General features: G+C 40.5%; 2 protein-coding genes across 3 annotated transcripts; both read right to left on the bottom strand.

Moving 5' to 3' along the window:
• Positions 1 to 8,592: 8,592 nt before the first annotated feature.
• Positions 8,593 to 10,634, bottom strand: LOC147855094 (F-box protein At5g51370-like). Its single transcript, XM_087330662.1, has 2 exons — positions 9,135 to 10,634; positions 8,593 to 9,035 (listed from the first exon to the last, which is right to left on the bottom strand). Exons 1-2 carry the CDS (start codon positions 10,439 to 10,441, stop codon positions 8,765 to 8,767), a joined length of 1,578 nt encoding a protein of 525 aa, XP_087186788.1. The 5' UTR covers positions 10,442 to 10,634; the 3' UTR covers positions 8,593 to 8,764.
• Positions 10,635 to 16,873: 6,239 nt separating this feature from the next.
• Positions 16,874 to 20,214, bottom strand: AAE3 (AMP-dependent synthetase and ligase family protein). 2 transcript variants are annotated; one of them, XR_015530802.1, is made up of 6 exons: positions 19,947 to 20,214; positions 18,284 to 19,343; positions 18,093 to 18,196; positions 17,703 to 17,915; positions 17,093 to 17,322; positions 16,874 to 17,024 (listed from the first exon to the last, which is right to left on the bottom strand). XR_015530802.1 is itself a non-coding variant. In XM_087330261.1 (5 exons), the coding sequence occupies exons 1-4, from the start codon at positions 20,151 to 20,153 to the stop codon at positions 17,712 to 17,714; spliced, it is 1,575 nt and encodes a 524-aa protein (XP_087186387.1). In that variant the 5' UTR covers positions 20,154 to 20,214; the 3' UTR covers positions 16,874 to 17,322; positions 17,703 to 17,711. The 2 variants fall into 2 exon arrangements, 1 of the variants encoding a protein (XP_087186387.1); XM_087330261.1 differs by having other exon boundaries at positions 16,874 to 17,322.
• Positions 20,215 to 21,902: the final 1,688 nt, after the last annotated feature.

The raw sequence follows: 21,902 nt of genomic DNA, 5'->3' as shown, positions 1-21,902 counted from the left end.
AGAGGACTTTGCAGTGGGAAAGGCCGTATTAGTCTTTCAAACACGCATGGGTCAAATGCCAGGAAAATTACGGTTCCGATGGACGGGGCCGTACTGGATAGTTGGAGCGGAGAACGGCACTTTTCAATTAGGAACTCTCGTCGGGGAGTTACTTCGACAGAAAGTGAATGGGTTCCAATTAAAACCTTATCTAGGACCTACACCTGCAAACCCGTTTCACGCCGTCACTGACACGGCAGAGGGGCCCATACACTAATTAATAACTGGGGCCCTCTTGTAAAATAATGTAACAGTAATATTGTACTTAACCGTTAAAAATAATAATAATAATAATAATAATAATAATAGAGACAATGGGCACGACTATTAAAAGGACTTCATGGGCATTGAATTACCCCCCATTGAATACGGCCCTTGTCGAAACGCATAGGGAATTGGCTTAAGTCAGTATGGGCGCCAAGGACATGGCGATCAAAAATAAAAATGTCTAGAAAACAGTCAAGTGGACCCAAGCCCAACTACAAAAGGCTGAAGAGCGGATCACTGAGTTAGAACGTGGCACAGCTACAGCGCAGCAAAACCCCGGACCAACGTCCAATGATGATGCGTCAAAGTCCTTGCGGGAAAAGGTCGAAGCACAGACCGCCATCGCCGCAAAAGCAAAAAGAGCTACACAGCTAGTGGAGTCCGAGATTGACCACCTCCGCGTGGAACTCCGCCAATCATCAGACAGAGAAACGGATATTCGAGCAAAAGGACAAAGGGCGGTGAAAGCACTAGAGGACAAGTTTGAGGCAGAGGCAGCAGCACACAACAGCACTAAAGAGGAAAACAAGAAGCTGCGGGAGGAAGCCCAAAAGACGGAAGCAATGGTCACAAGACTCCGGGAGTTATTGGAAAAGAAGAAAGCATGGTACGACGAACAGCTCATACGGGAACGGGAACTGACGCATCAAGTAGAAGTCCGCCTGAATAATGAAATGGGCTGGCTAGAAGAACTTCACCTGAAGGAATCCCAGATATGGGCGAAGGTGAAGAGCCGTTATGAGGAAGTGGTTACGGCCAACAAGCGTAAAATCAAAAACCTCAAGAAAGCTCTGGATGAAGCCCAAAACCGCTCCCAAACGATAGTCGACAATGTACGCATGCTTCTCCAAACAAATCACGAGCGGTTCACGGCGCAATGAAAAACGGCGTTGGACAAAGGTTGGACGGTGTGGGCAACGCAAGTAGCGGAATTGCATACCTACCGGGCGGACTGGGAGAACCGACGAAAAGAAGGTCGAGGCTTCTACAAGCTCAATGAGGAAAGCATCGCGGCAGTACGAGAGGACCTCGCACAGGATTATCGCACGCTAGCAGACCAGCACTCTAAGGAACTCACGCAGCTATTGGAAGATTTCGGGGAAAGTCAGGAAGATATTTTTCACCGAATAATGGAGATCAGCAACATACAGCAGGGGGTGGAGCCAATTGCGATACCGGACAGCGATTCCGCCGAACAAGATGAACCTCATCTTAATTCGAATGAACCACCGGAGGTGACCACGACACCTATCAACGCTATGGAAGTTACGGATAAGGAAGGACCCCGTACACAAACGGAAGAACCAACTCTCGAACCAATGAGGAATGAGCCGAATTGCGAACCAACTGAGCCAGTCCTGATCACACAAAGAGAATATGACAACACGGGGACTCGCACACCTACTGAGCACGGCGAAGAAGGAAATGCGGAGTTACATAAACCGGTCAAGCAAAATAACGAAGTGCTTACGGATGTCATGTTGTCTCTAGATCAAGGCTTACGGATGGAGCCAAATATCCTAGACATTTTGAATGATAAATAGAAGGATGGGTCTGACGAGCCATGGCTCTGTCCCACAGGCATGCCAAGTGTTGTCCGCCGGTATTGTAACCGTCGAACATGGCGCGTAAAATATAAAATAAAAAATATATTAGAAGCGTTAGGAAATGTATGTAACAGTTCACAGGAGGAGCATGACCAACTAAAAGCCCTGTGTATATAAAGGGTAGAAATCCTCTGTAAAGGGGTGTGTGTAATTTTTGGGAGTGAAGCTTTTGAAATAGAATCCTATCTTCTCTGATCTCCTTGTCTGTTTGTGTAAGTAGTCTACTATCTTGGCGCTGCATTTTGATTCGTAACTATGAGTTGTAAGCGTAGTGAAAGTGCGGTCTCCCCTTCACACCCAGACGATACGTTTGCTTAGTACCCTGTTACAACTCACACCCAACACGAACTCCTTCCTTGTAAACACAATCACCTTGAAGTGTACCTCGAAGGACTGAGTGTAGACAGTGTTCCTAATCAGTAACATATGTATGACGTCGTCTTCATGTGCATCACCTCCCATGTCACAGAATCGATCTTATCCAGTTTCTTGTCCCCGAACTGTACCGGCAGCCAAAGATCTTTGACCACGAGCATGTCCCTCATCTTCGACTTCCACACTGGGTAGTTGGAGCCAATGAGCTTGAACATGCTTCTGAATGACTCTTCCATTTTCTTGTTCGCTCTGATACCAGATTGACATGGAAATGACACTCGGCCACAACCGAGTCTTAAAACAGTGAATGGAAGAGAGCAAACTGAAAATAAGATGACACAGAATGTTAACGTGGAAAACCCTAAATGGGAAAAAGCACGGGAGCCCACAGACTCCAACTATCACTATGAGGGGAGGAATACAATGTGAGACTCAGAGGCAACGACCTCGAGCTCTATGTCTTCGCCAACCGGCGGTTACAACTGAAACTAATTCTGTATCTCTCTCTCTCGCTTTCTCACACTCTATGTACGACGATGATACAACCATTACTACACCATATTCACATAAAGTGATTGCCCTAAGTCATATTTATACTTATATGACTTTTGGGCTATTTACAAATATAACCTCAATAGGCTAACCATGAAACATATTTACACATGTCCTTCAATCCGGTTTGCACCGAATCCATTCAGATTCACTTGATCCGGTTTCCAGATCCGATTCCTTCATCCGAATCATTCGATCCAACTCCTCCGGTTCTCATCCAGATCCCATCCGGAGGGACCGAATTCCTAACACTCCACCCGAACCAACTTTGGTCTACTTTAACATCAACTCAGAGGATGATGATCAGTTGAGGCCTACATCACAAGAAAGTCCAATCTCAACCATGTTGAGTGGACCTCAAAAGCTTCCAAGTGATCAAAGCATGTCACAACCAAGTCCAAAATCGGACAATGGGAAGGCCAAAATGTCAGAATATGAAGACGATCATCCCAACGGAAATGAATCGGAGCACTCACTCAACAATGAGCATGCTAGAGTTTATGTGCCTATCATGAGGACAACCGGAGCAAAGAAAGCTCTCAAAACGGCAAATGAAAAACTATGTCGCTCCATCCGAGAAAAGAACGTAGTCAGCCAATTTGGCTACAACAATGATATGGCATACCACTATGCCTTTATGATGAAGGTGGTGACAGTTCGGGAACTGGAAAGCCTTGCCAAAGCCGCTCAAGAGCCACAATGGGTCGAAGTGATGAACGAAGAAATGCAAGCCCTCGATAAGAATAACACTTGGGATCTTGTTCCCTCTTCACCCCACAGGAAAGCAATTGGTTGTCGGTGCATATACAAGGTCAAGCACAATGTTGATGGCACTGTCAATTGATATAAGGCCAGAATTCTTGCAAAAGTCTACGCGCAGAAACATGGAGTCGATTACAAAGAGATCTTTTCTGTGGTGGCAAAGATGATGACAATTCAGACCATAATCGCATTTGCAACAACCAAAGGATGGCACCTTCATTAAATGGACGTAAAGAATGCCTAAGTTCTTCAAGGTGAATTAGATGAGGTGTACATGGTACAACCGCCTGGCTTTAAGACAAGTACGCATCCTATTGTTGTTTGCCGACTCAAAAGCCTCTATATGGCCTCAAGATAGCACCGAGAGCATGTCACTCGAAGATAACTAACTCGATATATTCATCAAATCAGCTTCAAAATGTCCAAGTCTAACAATTCCCTATTCATCTAGGGCGATTCTAGAGGAAAATTATTCCTCATAATATATGTAGATGACTTGCTCATTGGAGGAGAGCACATTACCGATATTAATAACATCAAGAAGCTTCTCTCCGACCGATTCGAAATGAAAGATATAAAGGAGCTCCATTACTTCCTTGGTTATTATAGAAGTAATTTGAACCTCGAAAGGCATTATGATCTCCCCACGGCACTACATCCTCAACTTATTGTATAAGTTCAAGATGACTGAGTGCAATTCTGTGGCAACTCTTCTCTATCGGAACCTAAAGCTTGATGCTGACTTTGGCACCACCGAATGCAAGCTGACACGATATTGGAACATGTTGGAAGCCTCATCTACCTTACCATTACACAACCTGACCTCAATTATCCATTCAACCTCCTTAGCCAATTCATGCAAATACCTCACGACATTCATCTAGATTTTGCCAAGCGAGTGCTAAGGTATGTAAGTGGTACTATGGATTATGGCATCCTATACAAGTCGGCAATGGTAATCCAACTCAAAGGGTACACCGATGTCACCTGGGCTGGCTACAAAGCCAACAAATGATCAACCTCTGGATTTGTCTCTCCCTCTACAACAGAGCCATATCCTGGAGCAGTAAAAAGTAGTTGATAGTCATATTGTTGAGTACAGAGGCCGACAAGAGGATTTTGAAGGATCTAGACGCCTCCATCAAAGATCCAATCCTCCTATACTGCAACAACATGAGCAATATTGACCTGGATCTGAACCCAGTTTTCCAAGCTCAGACTAATCACACCGAGGTGCATTATCATTTCATCCGAGAACGTGCCATGGCGGGAGATTTCAACCTTCAACATATTAGCATTAACCTTCAGACAGTCGACATCTTCACGAAGACCATGGGAGCCGACAAGCTGCGGGAGTTCACGACGAACCTAGGACACTAGACTGCCACCCAGCCGAGCTTGAGGGGGAGTGAACCGCCCGATATGGAATCAGACGGAGCCAAATGAACAAAGCAAGCAAAGTGAGCCAGCTCTCAAAGCCAGACACGAACCCGGACAACAATCAAGATCAAACCGACTATCCAGTGACCTGAAGTTGTGTTTGAAGGGGCGTGTTGAGAATCAAACTCAACTTCCCTAGTGAAGGGACACACCTTAGTAATAGCCTAGTGTGTGAACATCCCACCACCTTGTATCATAACTAATGTGTCATGGAACTTAACTTCTATGACACATAGTTAGTAGGTAGAGTAGTTAAGTCCCCACCTCTTTCCCAAGAGGTAGTAAGAGAGTGTAGAGGGAAGGTCAGTATATAAGCACCTTCTCCTCTCTCTTTGTAACTTTTGGTCATTATTTTCTTGTGAATACAGTTTTATTGTTTTGCTATCTATTCTTGTCGACTATATCTCCCTCTCTCTCTCACACACACACACTTTTCAAAAGTCTACAATGATGAAATGAATTAGAGAGATGTGAACGACATAGAGTGGCTCAAATGTTTTTGTTGGGTGGTGACGATGCGTATGTATGAGGAGGTCAAAAAGCTTCAAGAATCTCATGACTCATGGGGATTCATCAAGAAAGCATTACTCGAGAAGTATGACTACGAAGAGTCGAAAGGACAAGGCAAGGGCGTGTTTGACCAATGGGTGACATCATCGAAGACACACCAAAGTGCAATGCACACATTCCTAATTTTGAATGTCGTTTTGCTCAATTGTCAAAACGAGATCAAAGACTAGTGGGGGATGGAAAAGGTCCTAATGTTCGTGAAGTCCATCGGACTCCACCTAGACGACGACGACGGTGCAAATGGACTCACTAAAGATTGGGCCAAAGTGGGAAGAGTATACCAACAACATAGTAGAAGGGAGACAAGAATCTCATCGACAACAATGGAACCCACTATTGATGGTCGAAGGAGGTCGAGAAGGGTCAACCCACGACCTAAGGGAGCTCAACGCGAAAAAGTACGATGGTACTTTATTTGGAAGACTACATAAGGAAGGCTTACAAGAGCTTAAAGGGGTAGGTCAAAGCCAAAATAAATCCTCAATAGAACCAAAATCTAGGCAAGTGGTGGAAGAGGAGGAAGTCAAGTCTACATATCCATTTGGAAAGTTTGTGGTATTGTCCATTTCATGAGCATGCTTCTCATTTAAAGTTGCTTCCCTTGCTTTGCCATTAGATAGTTTTTTGCACCTCTATTAACATCTTGAATACACATATGTATTATATGGTGTTTTCATTCTCAATGTCATGGATATTATCCCATCACACATGCATTTTGTGGATGTATTGTTCCACCTCTTCAATGAATTCACCCATTATATTCTACTTTTCCCTTGAGTTGTCTCTATTGCTAGTTTGGTTAGAGTTTAAACGTGTTCATATTCTCTTCCTTTCTTTCCATTTGATAATATTATATCTTCTTTCTTCTCATCATTCTTTAATATTGACAAAATGTTAGGGCTTTCAGTTGTGATATGCAAGTGTAAGGGTTTGTAGTCTAAGTCTAGTTACAATGCACCACTTCTAAACGTATTCAACATGGATGCATCAACAATCTTTCACCAATACATAGTCAACTACAACCTCCTCCCAAAGCTAGGAGACATGTCAAAACATTTATCATATAGCACATTTGAGAATCTTGAAGTTTGTACAACTAAGCATGTTTATGAGAAGCCTACCATAATTTGACATTATACAACCTTCTCAATCATGTGGCAAATGTGACACCATTACATTCTCATCAATTTTGACATTTTGAGAAGTTCCAACTCCAACATTCAAGTCTCCCACAACCAACATTTTTCAAATCTTCATACATGTAAGAAAGTCACCACACACATCAGAAAAAGGATGAATCCCATCATGGACTAAGCAACAAAATAAAGGATTTACTTCTCATCTTTAATGAGAACTTAGACACGATTTGTCAAGTTGTGTGATGTGATAATCACTTACTTGGGCGACATTTTGGTAAGTTCCAACTCCAACATTCAAGTCTCCCACAACCAACATTTTTCAAATCTTCATACATGTAAGAAAGTCACCACACACATCAGAAAAAGGATGAATCCCATCATGGACTAAGCAACAAAATAAAGGATTTACTTCTCATCTTTAATGAGAACTTAGACGCGATTTGTCAAGTTGTGTGATGTAATAATCACTTACTTGGGCGACATTTTGGTAAGTTCCAACTCCAACATTCAAATTTCCCACAACCAAAAAATTTCAAATCTTCTTATATGTAAGAATGTCAACACACATCAGAATAAGGATGAATCCCATCATGGACTAAGCAACGAAATAAAGAATTTACTTCTCATCTTTAATGAGAACTTAGACGCGATTTGTCAAGTTGTGTGATGTGATAATCACTTACTCGGGCGACATTTTGGAATGTTCCAACTCCAACATTCAAATCTCCCACAACCAAAAAAATTCAAATCTTCTTATATGTAAGAATGTCAACACACATCAAAAAAAGGAAGAAATCATGGACCATGCAACGAAATAAAGGATTTAATTCTCACCTGTAATGAGAACTTTGAGGCTATTTGTGAAGTTGTGTGATGTGATAATCACTTACTCGGGCGACATTTTGATAAGTTCCAACTCCAACATTCGAATCTCCCACAACCAACATTTTTCAAATCTTCTTATATGTAAGAATGTCAACACACACATCAGAAAAAGGATGAATCCCATCATGGACTAAGCAACGAAATAAAGGATTTACTTCTCACCTGTAATGAGAACTTAGAGGCGATTTGTCAAGTTGTGATGTGATAGTCACTCGGGCGACATTTTGAGCACCAACACATGTTATGCCCAAGATCAAATTAGATGTGTGTTGATCTAGCAACATCACCTACCATCTTTGAGGTTTATTTTGTTAGGGGATTACCATACAAAGACAAGAAAACAAAAAATTGAAAGAGACGCAATATAATATTCTTATGAATAACTGAGATAAACTTCAAATTTTGAAAGCATTAGCCTTCTATAAATTTATCACAAATGACCATTGCCCAAGTCTTTGATTAGTTGAAATGAATAAGAGATGTGCATTTATTATGAAGTGCTCACTGTAAAGAGATAGAGATTTAGAGCCTTAATTATTTTCAAACCAGATGCTATAAACGTCAAACAGTTTCATCACAAATGACCTAATAATTAGACAACACTCCAAATGCATAGGGCTATTCAATAAGCCAAGAGGGTAACATGGGCAAGAACCCAAACCCAATTCAGTCTAAAAGGCTGATATATGACTTCTCATTGCCAAACCCCTTCTAGTGTTCTCAATCTTTGTCAAGAGGATCAACGCAAATAACGAAGAAATTTCATTCCTCAAGGGTGAATCGAATCTGATTCAAAATACCTAATCTTCAGGAATATTTGACAACTACAACATTGTTTTGCTATACTTGGTAAAACATAAAAGAAACCATAGCCCTCAATAAGTGTTTATTCGGGTGTTTGCTTTACAGCGTTGAAGAAACCTCACTGAGACACGTTACCATTCAAATGAACTATATTTTGCTTTCAAAGAGGGAACAAAGTTTTCGTTAGTTTCGGTTATGCGAAAAATGACTTTACATTTGCTACAGTTTTAAGTACAAATGTCAAAAATAAATGAATAAGCAAATAGGAGATACTAAAATATTGAATCTAACCAATGCACACACACCCTGAAGAATTACAACCCATTATTGGCCCCTTTTGAAGAACTTCCCACCGATTTGACCCACACCGGTGCCCGCTAAGCTCTCGGTAAGAAGAGACTTTGTATCTGGCCTCCATTTCAACACTTTAAGTATTGAGAACACGGTGGCTAGGGCAGGGCTGATCTCCGAATCTTTCACACTACCACAACTCGAGACTTGAAGTGTGTTAAGGTCCTTCCATGTCACCACGACCGCCTCGATACCAGCTGTTGTCAAAAGAGCACAGCCCTCGAGCGACAGAAACCGCACTCGCCTACCAAGACAGAAAAATGGCAACCATGTCAAGTTTTCAGAAATTTACCCGAATACCCCTGTGCAAGAGGGGCATTGCCAACCATAGGTAGGTCAGTACCTGCACATGTCGGCTAATCTGAAGGTGTCATCATCGAGGCCCCAGCAATCTTGGAAAAGGAGCTCTCTTACCGTGACCGCGATGGCCATCAAGGCAGCAAAACCAGCTGTATCCCTGAGGTTACATCTAACGAGTTCGAGCCTTTGAAGAGCCGGACATGAATACAGATGCTCGGCAGGCCCTGGGACGGGATCGAGTTGCTTACAACCTTCTAACCGCAATGTCTTTAAGCAACTACAATAGGATAGAGCAGCCATCCATCCTTCATAGAATCCTTGGTTGGATAGGGTTAGCTCTTCCAACATGAAGCAACATTGACCAATGGCAGCGATACCATCATAACTCGCTTCGCAACCACTCAATTCGAGCTTCACAAGGCGACGGCATCCCTTGGCTAGGATTGTTAACCCGATGTCCGTGAAAGTGCAATGGTAGAATCCGCAAACCGAGCCGACAAGCCGCAGTATCTGCAAGTTTTGGCACGATGATATGGCATACAAGGACTCGTCAGTGCATTGGTTCAACACCAACTCTTGAAGAGTGGGACATTTCATGGCTAGATAGGCGAGCCCTCCTTTAGAGAATGAGTCCTCATTGAAACTATTGTTAATTGGTTTTGTATCCTCACCAGCACCATTGCTCAGCAATGGTGACTTCTTTACATCCTTATCGAGGCTGAGGTCATTGCTTCTCTGCTCAATCAAAGGCAAAGTCTTTTCATGACTCACGAGTAATGCCTCATTGGCATTGATAGACAATGAGTTGTAACTGGATCTCCGAACATCAATCAAACAAAGCCGTTGAAGGCATGGACACCCATCAGCCAATACCCTCAAACCCTTATCAAGAGATTGTGGCAGTATTTGTTGTCCTTCGATGAATTTCTCAATAGAGATGGGATCATATGCATTTGGTTCAAGATGAACCGTGATGAAATGGTGTGTGAATATAATCTTGTTTGATTGTTTCTTGGCGGTCAGGGGTGAAGATAAGAGCCATGCTCCCGACAAATCCACGTCAGTGAGGTTCGGGAATCTACGTACCATGTGGCCACTCTCTAAGAAGCTCCACTCTTTAACCCTAATGCTTGTTTTGAGCAAACCTCGGAGGCGAGACCATCTTTTACATACCAAGAAGCAAGGGCTTGGGTCTTCTTCTTCGTCGCCAACAATGAAACCAAGGATCCGAAGCATGATTTCATCACTTAGTGCTATGGTTCTATCATTGGTGATGCTTAAAAAGGAAGGCGACATAGAGCCTTTAGTTGGGTCGATCTTGTTGCCAAGGCCTTTCCCGCGCACACCCATTCCAATGGGTGGGGGCGAGACCTGAGATTATTTCAGACTTCTCTCCTGATCAATGCATAGAAATGTGCCCTTCCATATGGCCTCTTCCTTTAAAGCCTCAGAAATCTCAATACAACACAAGGTGGTATATTTGAACAGAGCTACTTTTAAATCTTCCAAAACAAACAAAGCAGGGTGAAGGGAATAGAGCTTCCCTTAAAGCTTCAGCTTCCTCCACAACAGAGAGCACTTCATAATCTTCCTAAACAGAAGAAACCCAACAGAGAAAAGAGTCAATTGAGTATGAACAGAAGAAACCTAATGCATATTAGAGGGAATAGAGCACTCAATCACCCCAACCCTCAAAATACATTCAAACAAATAATAGACCAAGAAGAGGTCAAAAAGAGGAAAGGAACCCTAAAATACCTTCAAAGTATAGACCAAGAAGAGGTCAAACAAAAGGAAGGAAGGAAAGCAGGAGTCATATAGACTTCCATGGGTCCAGAAGAACAGAAGCAGAGAATTTCTCAGCCATTCAAAGGAAGAAATGCAGGAAATGGCATGTGTATCAAGGAGAGTGAGTGACCCAATTGCTGCTCCTCCTCCTCCTCCTCTTCAGCCATTGGATGAGCCCTGCTTTTTAACCTAATTCAGGTGTCATCACCATCACCATCACCATCACCATCACCATCAACATCAACAGAGAGAGGAATTAGGTGAAAACCCATCCATCTGTCACATTTCAAGATTTGTTTGCATTTTAGGTAGTGTCACCACAGACACACATCTTGAGTTGCCTTTGCCTTTGCCTTTCTTCTCCCTTTGGAAACACTCAGGGCTCACACACAAGAGCCTTCTCACTTGTTAATGTTAGGATCTTAGGAATGTGAAAGGAGTTTGTGTGTACTCCCAAGGTGTTGTTGTCCGGGACGCAGAGAGTAGTAACACGGCAATTTATCAGGCCAATCGGGACCCACCAAGACCTCATCTTCCTGGCCCCCAAAAAGGACATTTGTCTCCAAGGGGCCTGGCATGCACACATTTGTCCGTCTGACAACCCCGTTCCAGATCGAACGCCCCATTTCTTGTACAAGGGTTACTATGTTCGACCACATATTCTCCCCTGCTTGCATGCCCAATTGCTAACGGCATTCAGGGTTGTTGCATCACATGTTTGGGGATTAGTATGGGGGGAGATATTCGCGCAACTGGAATGGCGGAGAGAAACGAAAATTTGACATAGATCTTTGGAGCATCCTCAAAGTATTTCGCAAAGGGTTGGCATTTTTAGAGAGTGTACATCTCGCAGAAATAACTCTGCCTAACTCAAGCATGGGTTCGGGTTTAATATGCAATTCCCTTCTGTGGTCTTTGCAAAAGGAGCTAGAGCTTTACCCTCCCCATCATAGAAAGTAGTGTTTGATTACCATATGTATCCGGTTACTAGAAATGGATTCTTGCTTGATGGTCTACATGGACTAATAGGAAATTTGGTTTAGCCTGAGCTCTACCAGCACCTTTGCTACTATGAGGTTTTATCTTTCCATAAAGATTCTCACAATTGTAATGTGATGATGGCGAAGCCATTTTATACCATCATACAATTTTTAACATATATACTACATTTACCAAAAGAGAGTGTAGCAACTTTTTCATTAAGAGAACTTGGTTTCATCTGGTTAACAAACTAGGTCCCTCATTGCCTTTGCCCCAAAATGGATACAAAGAATCTGCATCCCTTTTTAGTTTCGTATTAATTGGAAGTATACGTGTGCTTTTAGTTTGTCTGGATGTGTCGGTGTTTGTATTATAATGTTATTCCATCATCTTATCTTGGCGGGGTCAAGGTTCAAACCCTCAATATATTCCATTCATTGGTGAGGCACAATCAACATTTTTGAGATGTGTCCAACCTCCACTAGACCTTGTCTATGAGAAAAGAGAACTCTTCCCATGACATAGACTTTTTCCTATTTGACCACATCATGGTCCGCTGCCATCTCTTAGTCCACAATACTATCAAACCCTCATTTAACTTTCCCTACACAACATTGCATATAGCATCCTTTATAGTATATGAGAATCCAATCAATGCATGCACACATTTGCCCATCTATTGCAAACTACCAATTCCGTCAATCTAAGGTAAACTCTTTGGTTTCACAAATTACTTTTTGCAACACATGCTTTTTATGCATGTATTTGTTTTTCTAATCACATGATTTTTCTAGAGTTCCACATTCTCTCTTAAACTTAACCAGACACGTAAAACTGCAACAAAATCATGGATCATTTTTTGATATCATTAATGTTATTTACTTCACAACTACTTAGACATAAAGCATCACACAAAGTATCTACATCGAGAATAGACAAAGAAATGGAATGAGCATGTTATATAAAAGTAGTCTAAGTTAATACAATTTCGTTATAAACTACTAAAAAAGAAAGCATCACACAAATATTTATATTGGAAATAGTTTTTTGCAGTTTCGTCACTTTTCAAAATTTCTTTAGTCATATGCTCATGAACAAAGTTTGAGAAGAGTGCACATGATGTCTCCATGATCTATTTAGATCTATCCACACACAACCTTCCACCATTCTACATATCCTCCATGCTCGATCATGTGAAGTATTCTCTTCATATTTCATATCCTCCATAAATAAAAGACACTTTGGTTGTCATGAGGTTATTTTATTCAACTATTTTATCATTCTTGCGACATCTTTTCTTTTTCTATTCGCATGACACTAAATGCATGAAACCCATGCATAATAAGATAAATAGAAGAATTAAAATGTGGTTGATGGGAATGTATGTTATACGTAAACACTAAATGACGTTAAATATTGAATAACAACAATATGGATACGTTAACCATGTGACATATTGGTGCCATACGTCATATTATTAGCCTCTCCAAGATGATAATAAATCTCTCTTTCTCTCTCCTATAAATATATGCTTACAATTTCTCGCATCTATGAGAAGGTGATACTATGGCATGCATTTGGAGATAGAACATGTTGCACATCCTCCGAACATCTCACCTCCAATGCTATGGTATTGCAATATTAGCCTACGCGATATGGCAAATATTACATGTATACTATGTATAGATTATCTATGAAAAGTTAAATATGTTAAGGTTATGTGTATTTTTCCAAGAACTCATGGGTTCAAATCTTTATCATGATTATGGTAGTTTGTATATATGCTCATGATAACTACTACAAAACATAAATCATGGAATGGCCACGGAGAAGCAAGGGCGGCAAAAAGTGCATGGATTGTTATAAATGTGGTTGCGGTGTCTTGTCTTGTAGAAAACAATTGGTTTGCAACATATTTCCCAAAAAAAGACGACTACTAGATCCCCAATAGCTCATAATTCTCGAAAATAGAAGGTACAATAGTTATAGGTACCAGTGGAAGTGCTTTGACAAGAAGGGGCTAGCAAACAAGGCATGGAAATGTACTTCCTAGAGATGGAGACAATCATGTAAATAAAAAAGGATATCATGCAATCTTAGTTGGACTTGGTGATGGACATGACAAGTGGAGGTTTTTTTTGTTGTGTTATGGTGAGAACAAGATAACACCACCCACAAATTCCACTCTCCTTTCGCATGTGTGCAGAAAAATATCAATTGTTGCCCTCATATTATTAACATGCTCATTAGCTTTGCCCCAAACCATCAAACTTGTTGACATCTTTCCTAATGATAGACAACTAGCCATTGATGAGATCATTTTCGTGATTAACGAGCCCTCCCCACCCGCTTGAACCCATCACCCCCACCTAACATAGGTTTGATTGTTGAACTCCTTTTCCCATGAGCATGCCATGTGGGTCACCGACAAGTGTCTTGCATGATAGGAAGACCATGGTGTGTATAATAAACTATAGAATAAATGTAAAATAGAAAATAAGTTGTATTCCTTAAATAAGGAGAGTACCCTTTTTGGGGTTGAAAGTAATTGTTGTTCTATTAAACAAAGTTTGGAACATTATAATGAATGATGGAATGGTGACTTACCAACCATATATAAATATTGCTCAATGGAACAAAGAAAATGTAATCTTAATGTGATTTCTCTTGTAGCATATTTTTTCTATCATTATTGAGTAGCATTTGATTTTGTTTTTGTGTACCTAAATCTCTTTAATTAAGTGATGAGTGAAAGCTAAGTGGTATGTTGTTTGATTGTCTGTGTATACAATTAACATCTTTAATCTACCTATGTTGTTAGGTTAAAATTGCATTATGCATTGATATTTTGTAATTGGACCCTAACCTCCCAAGGCAGAGGGATCTGAAGGTTAAGTCTATTGGTGAAGCGTAGTTTACACATTGTGTGGCATAAGTAAGAAATATGAGCATGATAGTTGAGAAGGACTTCCCTCATGAAGCCCCGATAACCCCCCTTGTCATGTCGTGGAAAGGGAGGTCCTCTAGGTAGACTAACAAGGGAATCATGTAGTCATTGTCTTTTATGTGCATATGGATAAGAAGAGCCACTGATAGAAGGTTGACATGAACTAGCTAAAACTCATGAGATTGACCCAAAGAGGCCGATAACAACATCCCTGAGAGACCAAAAACTCCTATATGGGGTTTAGGGTAAAATAATATGTCACTATCATAAGGATTAGGATTGATTAGGTAGAAGTGTGAAAGATCACTATATTTACATGTTACTTTTTAGACTATAGCATAAATATCAATTGATGATATGTATAAGAGGCACAACAAAGATCGGATTGGTTGTCCCAAACAGGTTGTGTCAAAGAGGGTGATTTGTATGACTTTCTAGACAACCAAAAGGGTAGGGACAACCTTGGTTCATCTCAAAATATCTCAAATAGTTGATCTTTGTTCTTTTCCATTTGGTAGCTAAGTCGATGGAGATTATTTCTAATGTTGTACCATCAGGACATGGTTAGAGTTTCCAATTATTCACATATCCAAGTGTTTCTTGTCCAATAAATCCTCCATTACACAATTTCATTTCCTTTTTAAACATTCTCATTGCTTTTTAGGTTTGATGAATATGAGAGAATTTTTATCCCACTTTTCTTTAAGAAATGATGTACAATGTTTCCAAATTCCCGTATTCAATGGCATGTCTTGTTATCAAATAATGATATAAGGAAAAAAAAATACTACCCATATAAAATATAATATTATTAACTTCTCATAACTTTATTGGAAGTTTCTATTTTTCACATTTTCCCTTTGAACATAATGAGAGCAGCAATCAAACTAAGACTTGATTCATACACTCAATCGTCAAAACCTTTGAGAAATATCGATCGTAATCTTTTAAGACGATATCTTCTTCCAAATAGTTCTAAATGGTGTTGCATGCAAGAGACCTCCTTTGCAAGCTTTTCATGAGAAAGAATCAAAATAAATTTTTTTAGCAAAATAAAGGCAGGGCCCAACCAATAGACAAAATAACTAGCATGCAACAACAAATATATATATACACACAAACACGCACACATAGCATTGAAATGTTTAAAGTGCAAAGTGGTCAAATACATTGATGTGTCTATTTATCAACTTTTTTACCAATACTTGATTGGAGAATCGAAGGTTGGCACACTTCGGAGACAATTTCCATAACACCTTTTGGAATCAAACCATAAATGGTTTGCTTGGAACTTTCGATAGAGACACACAAACAAACAAAAGATTTTTCTACATGACAAATCATCCCACCTAATTTTGATGGAAATAAGAATCATTCCATAAATCCATGTATGCAACATCATTTAAACCTTATGGAGTTTATTCGAAGTTAATGATTATAAAGCTATAGATGAACCGGTAAATCCAAGTTCACACACAAACAATACATGTCGATCACATGAATGCAAATATCTAAAACACTCCCTTTCATTTGGTTGTCTAAGAACACTGATTAGTCATTTGTGCACTTAGAACCTCAATCATTGATTACGATATGTTATGATTGACAAAACAAATTAATAAGTGACCAAAACTATTCCTTTTCCTTGTAAAACATGATCTGCTAGCGCTCAATTCAATTCGCACCACATTGAAGCAAGTAAAACACAGTACCCAAGCCCAATAGGTTCAACAAAAGTAAAGAACAAACTTTGATTTGAGAGGTTAACAAAAAAAAAAACTCCTGTCACAATTATGATTAGAACCAATATCCTGAAATTTATGTCAATATAATTCACATCTTACCAAAAGCTGAAGACTTGTATGATAAAAGTACTCCTGATACATAATCATCGATTCTACAGCCTTGGGCTTTCGATGGCAATTTCTAAGTCCTAAAGTGAATAGCGATAACAAATTGAAAATTTGGCCCAGAAAGATCACTTGGCAAAAACAAAACCCACATGAAGGGAATTAGCATTTCACGTCATGAGGTCACCCAATTGAACAAAAGCAATGACACTGCTGTTCAATAAAATATCAATTGATTTAATACACAAATATGCAATGATCTTGGTACATCAAGCAGGATCCAATATGAAGAGGATCAATTATTTTGGGTTATATAAACAATCCAAGACGGACACCGTTAAAACCATTGCTGGAGGGAAAGGATCAACTATTTTGGGTTATATAGACAATCCAAGATGGACACCATTAAAACCATTGCTGGATCAAAACTAATACCCATTAGGAGTTACCCTGTTTTCCAAACATTCACTGCTTTTTTTTTGTCAACAATACTGGATATAGTGGAAAAGTCGGACAAAATCCTTACTAGGAAGTAAAAAATTGTTTTTGAAAAAGCTACAAGTGTGCAAATAATTATTAACCACCAGACATCCAAGATGGCTTTCTGTTGTCTGTATTATTCCCCAGTTTCTTATACATCACCTCCCAATGATCTCGATCTCAGCCTGCATACACTTTATTAAATAAGCCAATTTGAAAAAACAATCTATCATAGGGGTGCACATAGCTATGGCACCAATACTACTACCCTTCCATAAGCTCCCTCCAACCAAGGGGCATGTTCACATGGTTGGTTCAAACAAGCAAACTGTAGGCCAGATAGACACTGTATGTACCAGGCACCCATTGAGATGTGGTCGTACAACATGACTTTGCTAGCTAACAACCCAAAAACTATTGGTTTCTAATGTTGGGCTTCTTAAACCAAAACTACCAATCAGTTAATTTTTCATGACCTCTAAATACCCTACTGAATGGATGCTATACTATTGTCTTCTCTTGTTATTGAGGACACCAAAACACCCATCATAATATGTATATATACCTTGGAGAACTATTTTTCCGATGCCTTTGAACCAGATAGGAAATGCTCGGCAACAATCCGTCGCTGAATCTTTCCCGTCGGCGTCCTTGGGACATCCTTTGAGAAAAATATCTTCTTCGGGATTTTGAATGCAGCCAGATTCTTCTTACAGAATTCTTTGATATCATCCTCAGTTGCGGAAGCTCCCTCATGCAGCACGATGGCCGCATTCACCTTCCATGGTCAACCACACTTTTCCTCTCAAAATGTGTAATTATTAATCTTAAAGTCTAAACCCTAGAAATGCCGAAGTATCTTAAACCAGGAACCCTAAAATATATCGAAGAATCTTAAAGCCTGACCCTAGAAAATACAGAAGATTTCTCAACCCACAAAATATCGGAGAATCACCTCTTCTCCATATTTTGCATCTGGTGCAGAAAATGCAACAGCTTGAGATACAGCAGGATGAGCTAAGAGGACAGCATCAATTTCTAAAGGAGAGATCTTTTCACCTGAACCCAACAAAAACCATGAATAAAATAAATAAATTCTCCTTCATAAACATGGAGAACTATATACAAAATATTTCACATACAAACCTCCACGATTGATCAACTCTTTGATACGGCCCGTTAAGCATAAGTACCCTTCTTCGTCCAAATATCCCCGGTCTCCAGTGTGAAACCACCCAAACAAGAAAGCCGCCTTGTTTGCATCGGGATTGTTCTTATAACCCTTCGTAACATTCAAACCTCGGATGCAGACCTCTCCTACTTGTGTAGGGGGCAACAATGTGCCATTATCATCTAAGATCCCCAATTCAATTCCTGTCGGTTTGCCAACCGATCCTGGTTTGCGAGGACCATATTTTGGCAAAGGATTAGATGTCATTTGATGACTAGCTTCTGTCATTGCATAGGCCTCTAGCACAGGAGCGCTGAAAGCTTCCTCCAATTGTTCGAGCACAGCTGGTGCCAGAGAAGCACTGCAACTGCGGATGAATCGGAGGCTCGGATAGTTAGGCTCTGGTTTGGCCTTATGTCTTTCTAGCAAGATCTGATGAACAGTAGGCACTGCCGTGTACCAAGTCGAACCATATGTTTTCATGTCGTCCCAAAATTTAGTGGCCGAGAAACGTCCAGCACTGGGTAGAACCACTGTTCCTCCAGCCACTAAGGATGAGAGTAAGGCGGCCATTAATCCATGAACATGAAAGAGGGGTAGTATTATCACAGTCTTATCTGATGGCCCCAGTTCATATGCCTCTACTATGTGTTGTACAGATGCTGATAAGTTTATCTGGGTCAACGGTACCCCTTTGGGACGGCTAGTGGTTCCTGATGTGTGAAGGAATAAAGCTTCATCTTCTATGTGATTCAAGACCTGTGATATGTCACATGGTTCCGAAGAGAACTCCGCCTTGAACTTTGATGAGAGATCCACACCATCATCGGAGTCTTTCCATTTTGCTTCTATGATGGGGAGATTGAGCTTTTGGGCTGCACCTTCGGCTGCTTGATTGCCTTCATTCGCCGGCACAATTACCAGCACTGCACTCGAATCTTCCAAATAGAAGAGAAATTCCTCCTCTGTGTATGCGGCATTTAATGGTGCAGCTACCGCACGAGCTCGTATGGCGGCTAGGAATGCCACAATAAACTGCAATAAGCCATGAAGCGGCATCACCATGCATGATAAAATCATTCATGATGCAATCAATGTGCACAAACATTGTCATCATCATGCACCATCATCACCAACATATGCAAAATCATTGTTTGTGTATGATGCACCATGCATCATGGATCATCATCAGTATGCATTATGCACCACCGTCATCATCATGCACCATCCCCACACTCCATCTTCTTCTTCTTCTTCTTCTTCGTCTTTAATAGCCGGACAAAAACGAATATATATATATATATATACCGAAAGACTGCTTTAGCACATTGGTCACATGTACCCCTTATTTATGAACTGAGATTTATGTCATGAAATTCATATACTGAAAAACCATCTCCCCCTCTGATCTATGCAAATATTTTAAGTATATGGGTCATGTGTCCCTAACATCTAAGCGTATTGAAAAATTCTCATGAAAAAATCCTGAGTAAATCGTATTATCGGAAATTCCATCATGAATTAAGGCAACCAACATCGGTACATCATGTTCAGAACATGAAAAAACCATATACAAAAGAAGGTATATAGATCTATGAGTAGATGACAATTATCTGAGGATCTATGGAGACATTTTACCTGGATGGAATTGGGGAAGGTGAGAGCCACGACATCCCCAGGTTTCACGCCCGCGCGGATGAGCTGAGCCGCGGCAGCATCGACAGCGGCCTGAAGCCCGGCATGAGTGAGCTTGGGTCCTCCTGATGAGATGAGAGATGGGTTATCACCATGGGTTTGGGCTGAGCGAGCAAGGAGCTCTGTCAGAGAGATGATCTCTTCAGCCATTACCACAACCAGAATGAATTGTGTGTGTGTGAGTGTTGGTGTGTTTGTGACAAGATTCAATGTATTTGGGTGGATTCTTTCTTATATGGAGAGAAAGAGAGAGAGAGAGAGAGATAGAGAGAGAGAAGGATTGACAATGACAAGGGGGAATATACCGAAAGCCGACACTCGTCGCGATCGATCCCCGGCCCCGAAAAGCAGATTACAATCTCCTCCGATTCATCCCCGGATTCTGTTTCTCTCCGTTCCGAATGATTGACTGACCGAAAGGGGCATTCCCAATAATATAAGGAAAACCCCCATTTTTCGCCCATCTTGCATTGTCTCTCCTCTCATTCTAGGGTTTCGCCAAGGGCAATAAAGAGAAAAGCTACTAGGTTCGATTGTCCCCATGTTTCTCTCATTCTGGCATTCACTAGGGGCATTCCGAGAAATAAAAGAAACGATTAGCTTCGATTCACATGCCCAGTTTCTCTCATTCAAGAGCCAGTTGTTTTGTTTTGGGGGGGGGGGGGGGGGGGGGGGGCATTTGTTGAGATAAAAGAAAAACGTGTCATGGATTCACACCTAGTTTTTAGGGCTGAGTAGGGGGGGACATGGCATTTGTGGAGATAAAAGAAACCATCGACGGTATTCTAGAGTTTGTCCTTTGTATTATAATCCATTCCAGGATTGAGATCATTCATTCATTATCAGCTTCTCGCCCTGTTTGCATTTGTGTGATGGATCAAAGAAATGTCTTGGTTCCACAAACCTAAAAGCTAGTTCGTTAAAGATGCGAGAAGCTCGAGACAAACTCTCAACAAGGAGAACTAGCCTTGAGTTGTGTGTGTGAAGTATCCCATATTATCTATCCATCATTTGGTACAATTATGTTGGGCACCTACACACTTAATGGATCACATCAATCTTTGGCCTTGCAAAAAACACCTCTCGTTGACTTATTCATTCAAAGGCCCTACCAATTGTGTCTAGGCAGGTGGTTGACCCTCCACACAAAAATGATGGATCGATCAACCTCGTGCCCCTTTCAATCCTATGGGTTTTGCTTATGATCACAACAACTTGGCTACTTTTTCTCCACTTTAACCTTTTTTTTATTATCGAAGTTCATGCTTCCACTTGAAAGAAGGTTGAGAAGTGGACCTCCGTCCTCTTCGTTTCTCTTGCATTTTATAAGGTGTGATTCCATCGTTTTATTATTATTTATCTTCGTGTTTCCACTTGAAAGAAACTTGTTGGCCTCCATTTTCTTTGTTACCGTTTTCTCTCTAAACAACAACCTATTGTTTCGAGACACCTCATTTGAAAGTTCAATTTTTTATTGACAAAAATAAAAAGTCTTGATTCAACAAAAAAATGGTTCCTAATTTTCTTCTAGATGTGTTGATGGTCATATTCATGTTCGTGATATAATAATCTAAATTTGTAAAGACATCTCCAAGTTCATCACAAAAGCATTGCAATTAGACAATGTCTTGCATAATCTCAAAGACTAAGTATAAATATGTTTTACAATGAACATAACATTATAGAATCCCCTTAGTGTTTATCAACTATGAGTTGTGGAAAGTGATTTCTAAGCTATCAATGTGTAGAATCTCAAAATCAAACCTATGAAGGATCATTTTAATGATCAATTATGACAAACACATGATCTACCAAATGGCCATGACATCCTCGTCAGTTGATTATAGGTAGATCAAAAATAGCCTTGGATGTTTGTTTGTTTGTTTGTTTGGCTATAGA

The sequence above is a fragment of the Azolla caroliniana genome, unplaced genomic scaffold (assembly GCF_043228905.1).
Source record: "Azolla caroliniana isolate FFs.n. ecotype wild unplaced genomic scaffold, voAzoCaro1.0.p SCAF_14, whole genome shotgun sequence".
NCBI lineage: Eukaryota > Viridiplantae > Streptophyta > Polypodiopsida > Salviniales > Salviniaceae > Azolla > Azolla caroliniana.
Note: the sequence above shows the minus strand (reverse complement) of the source record. Positions and strands in the feature narration are given on the sequence as shown.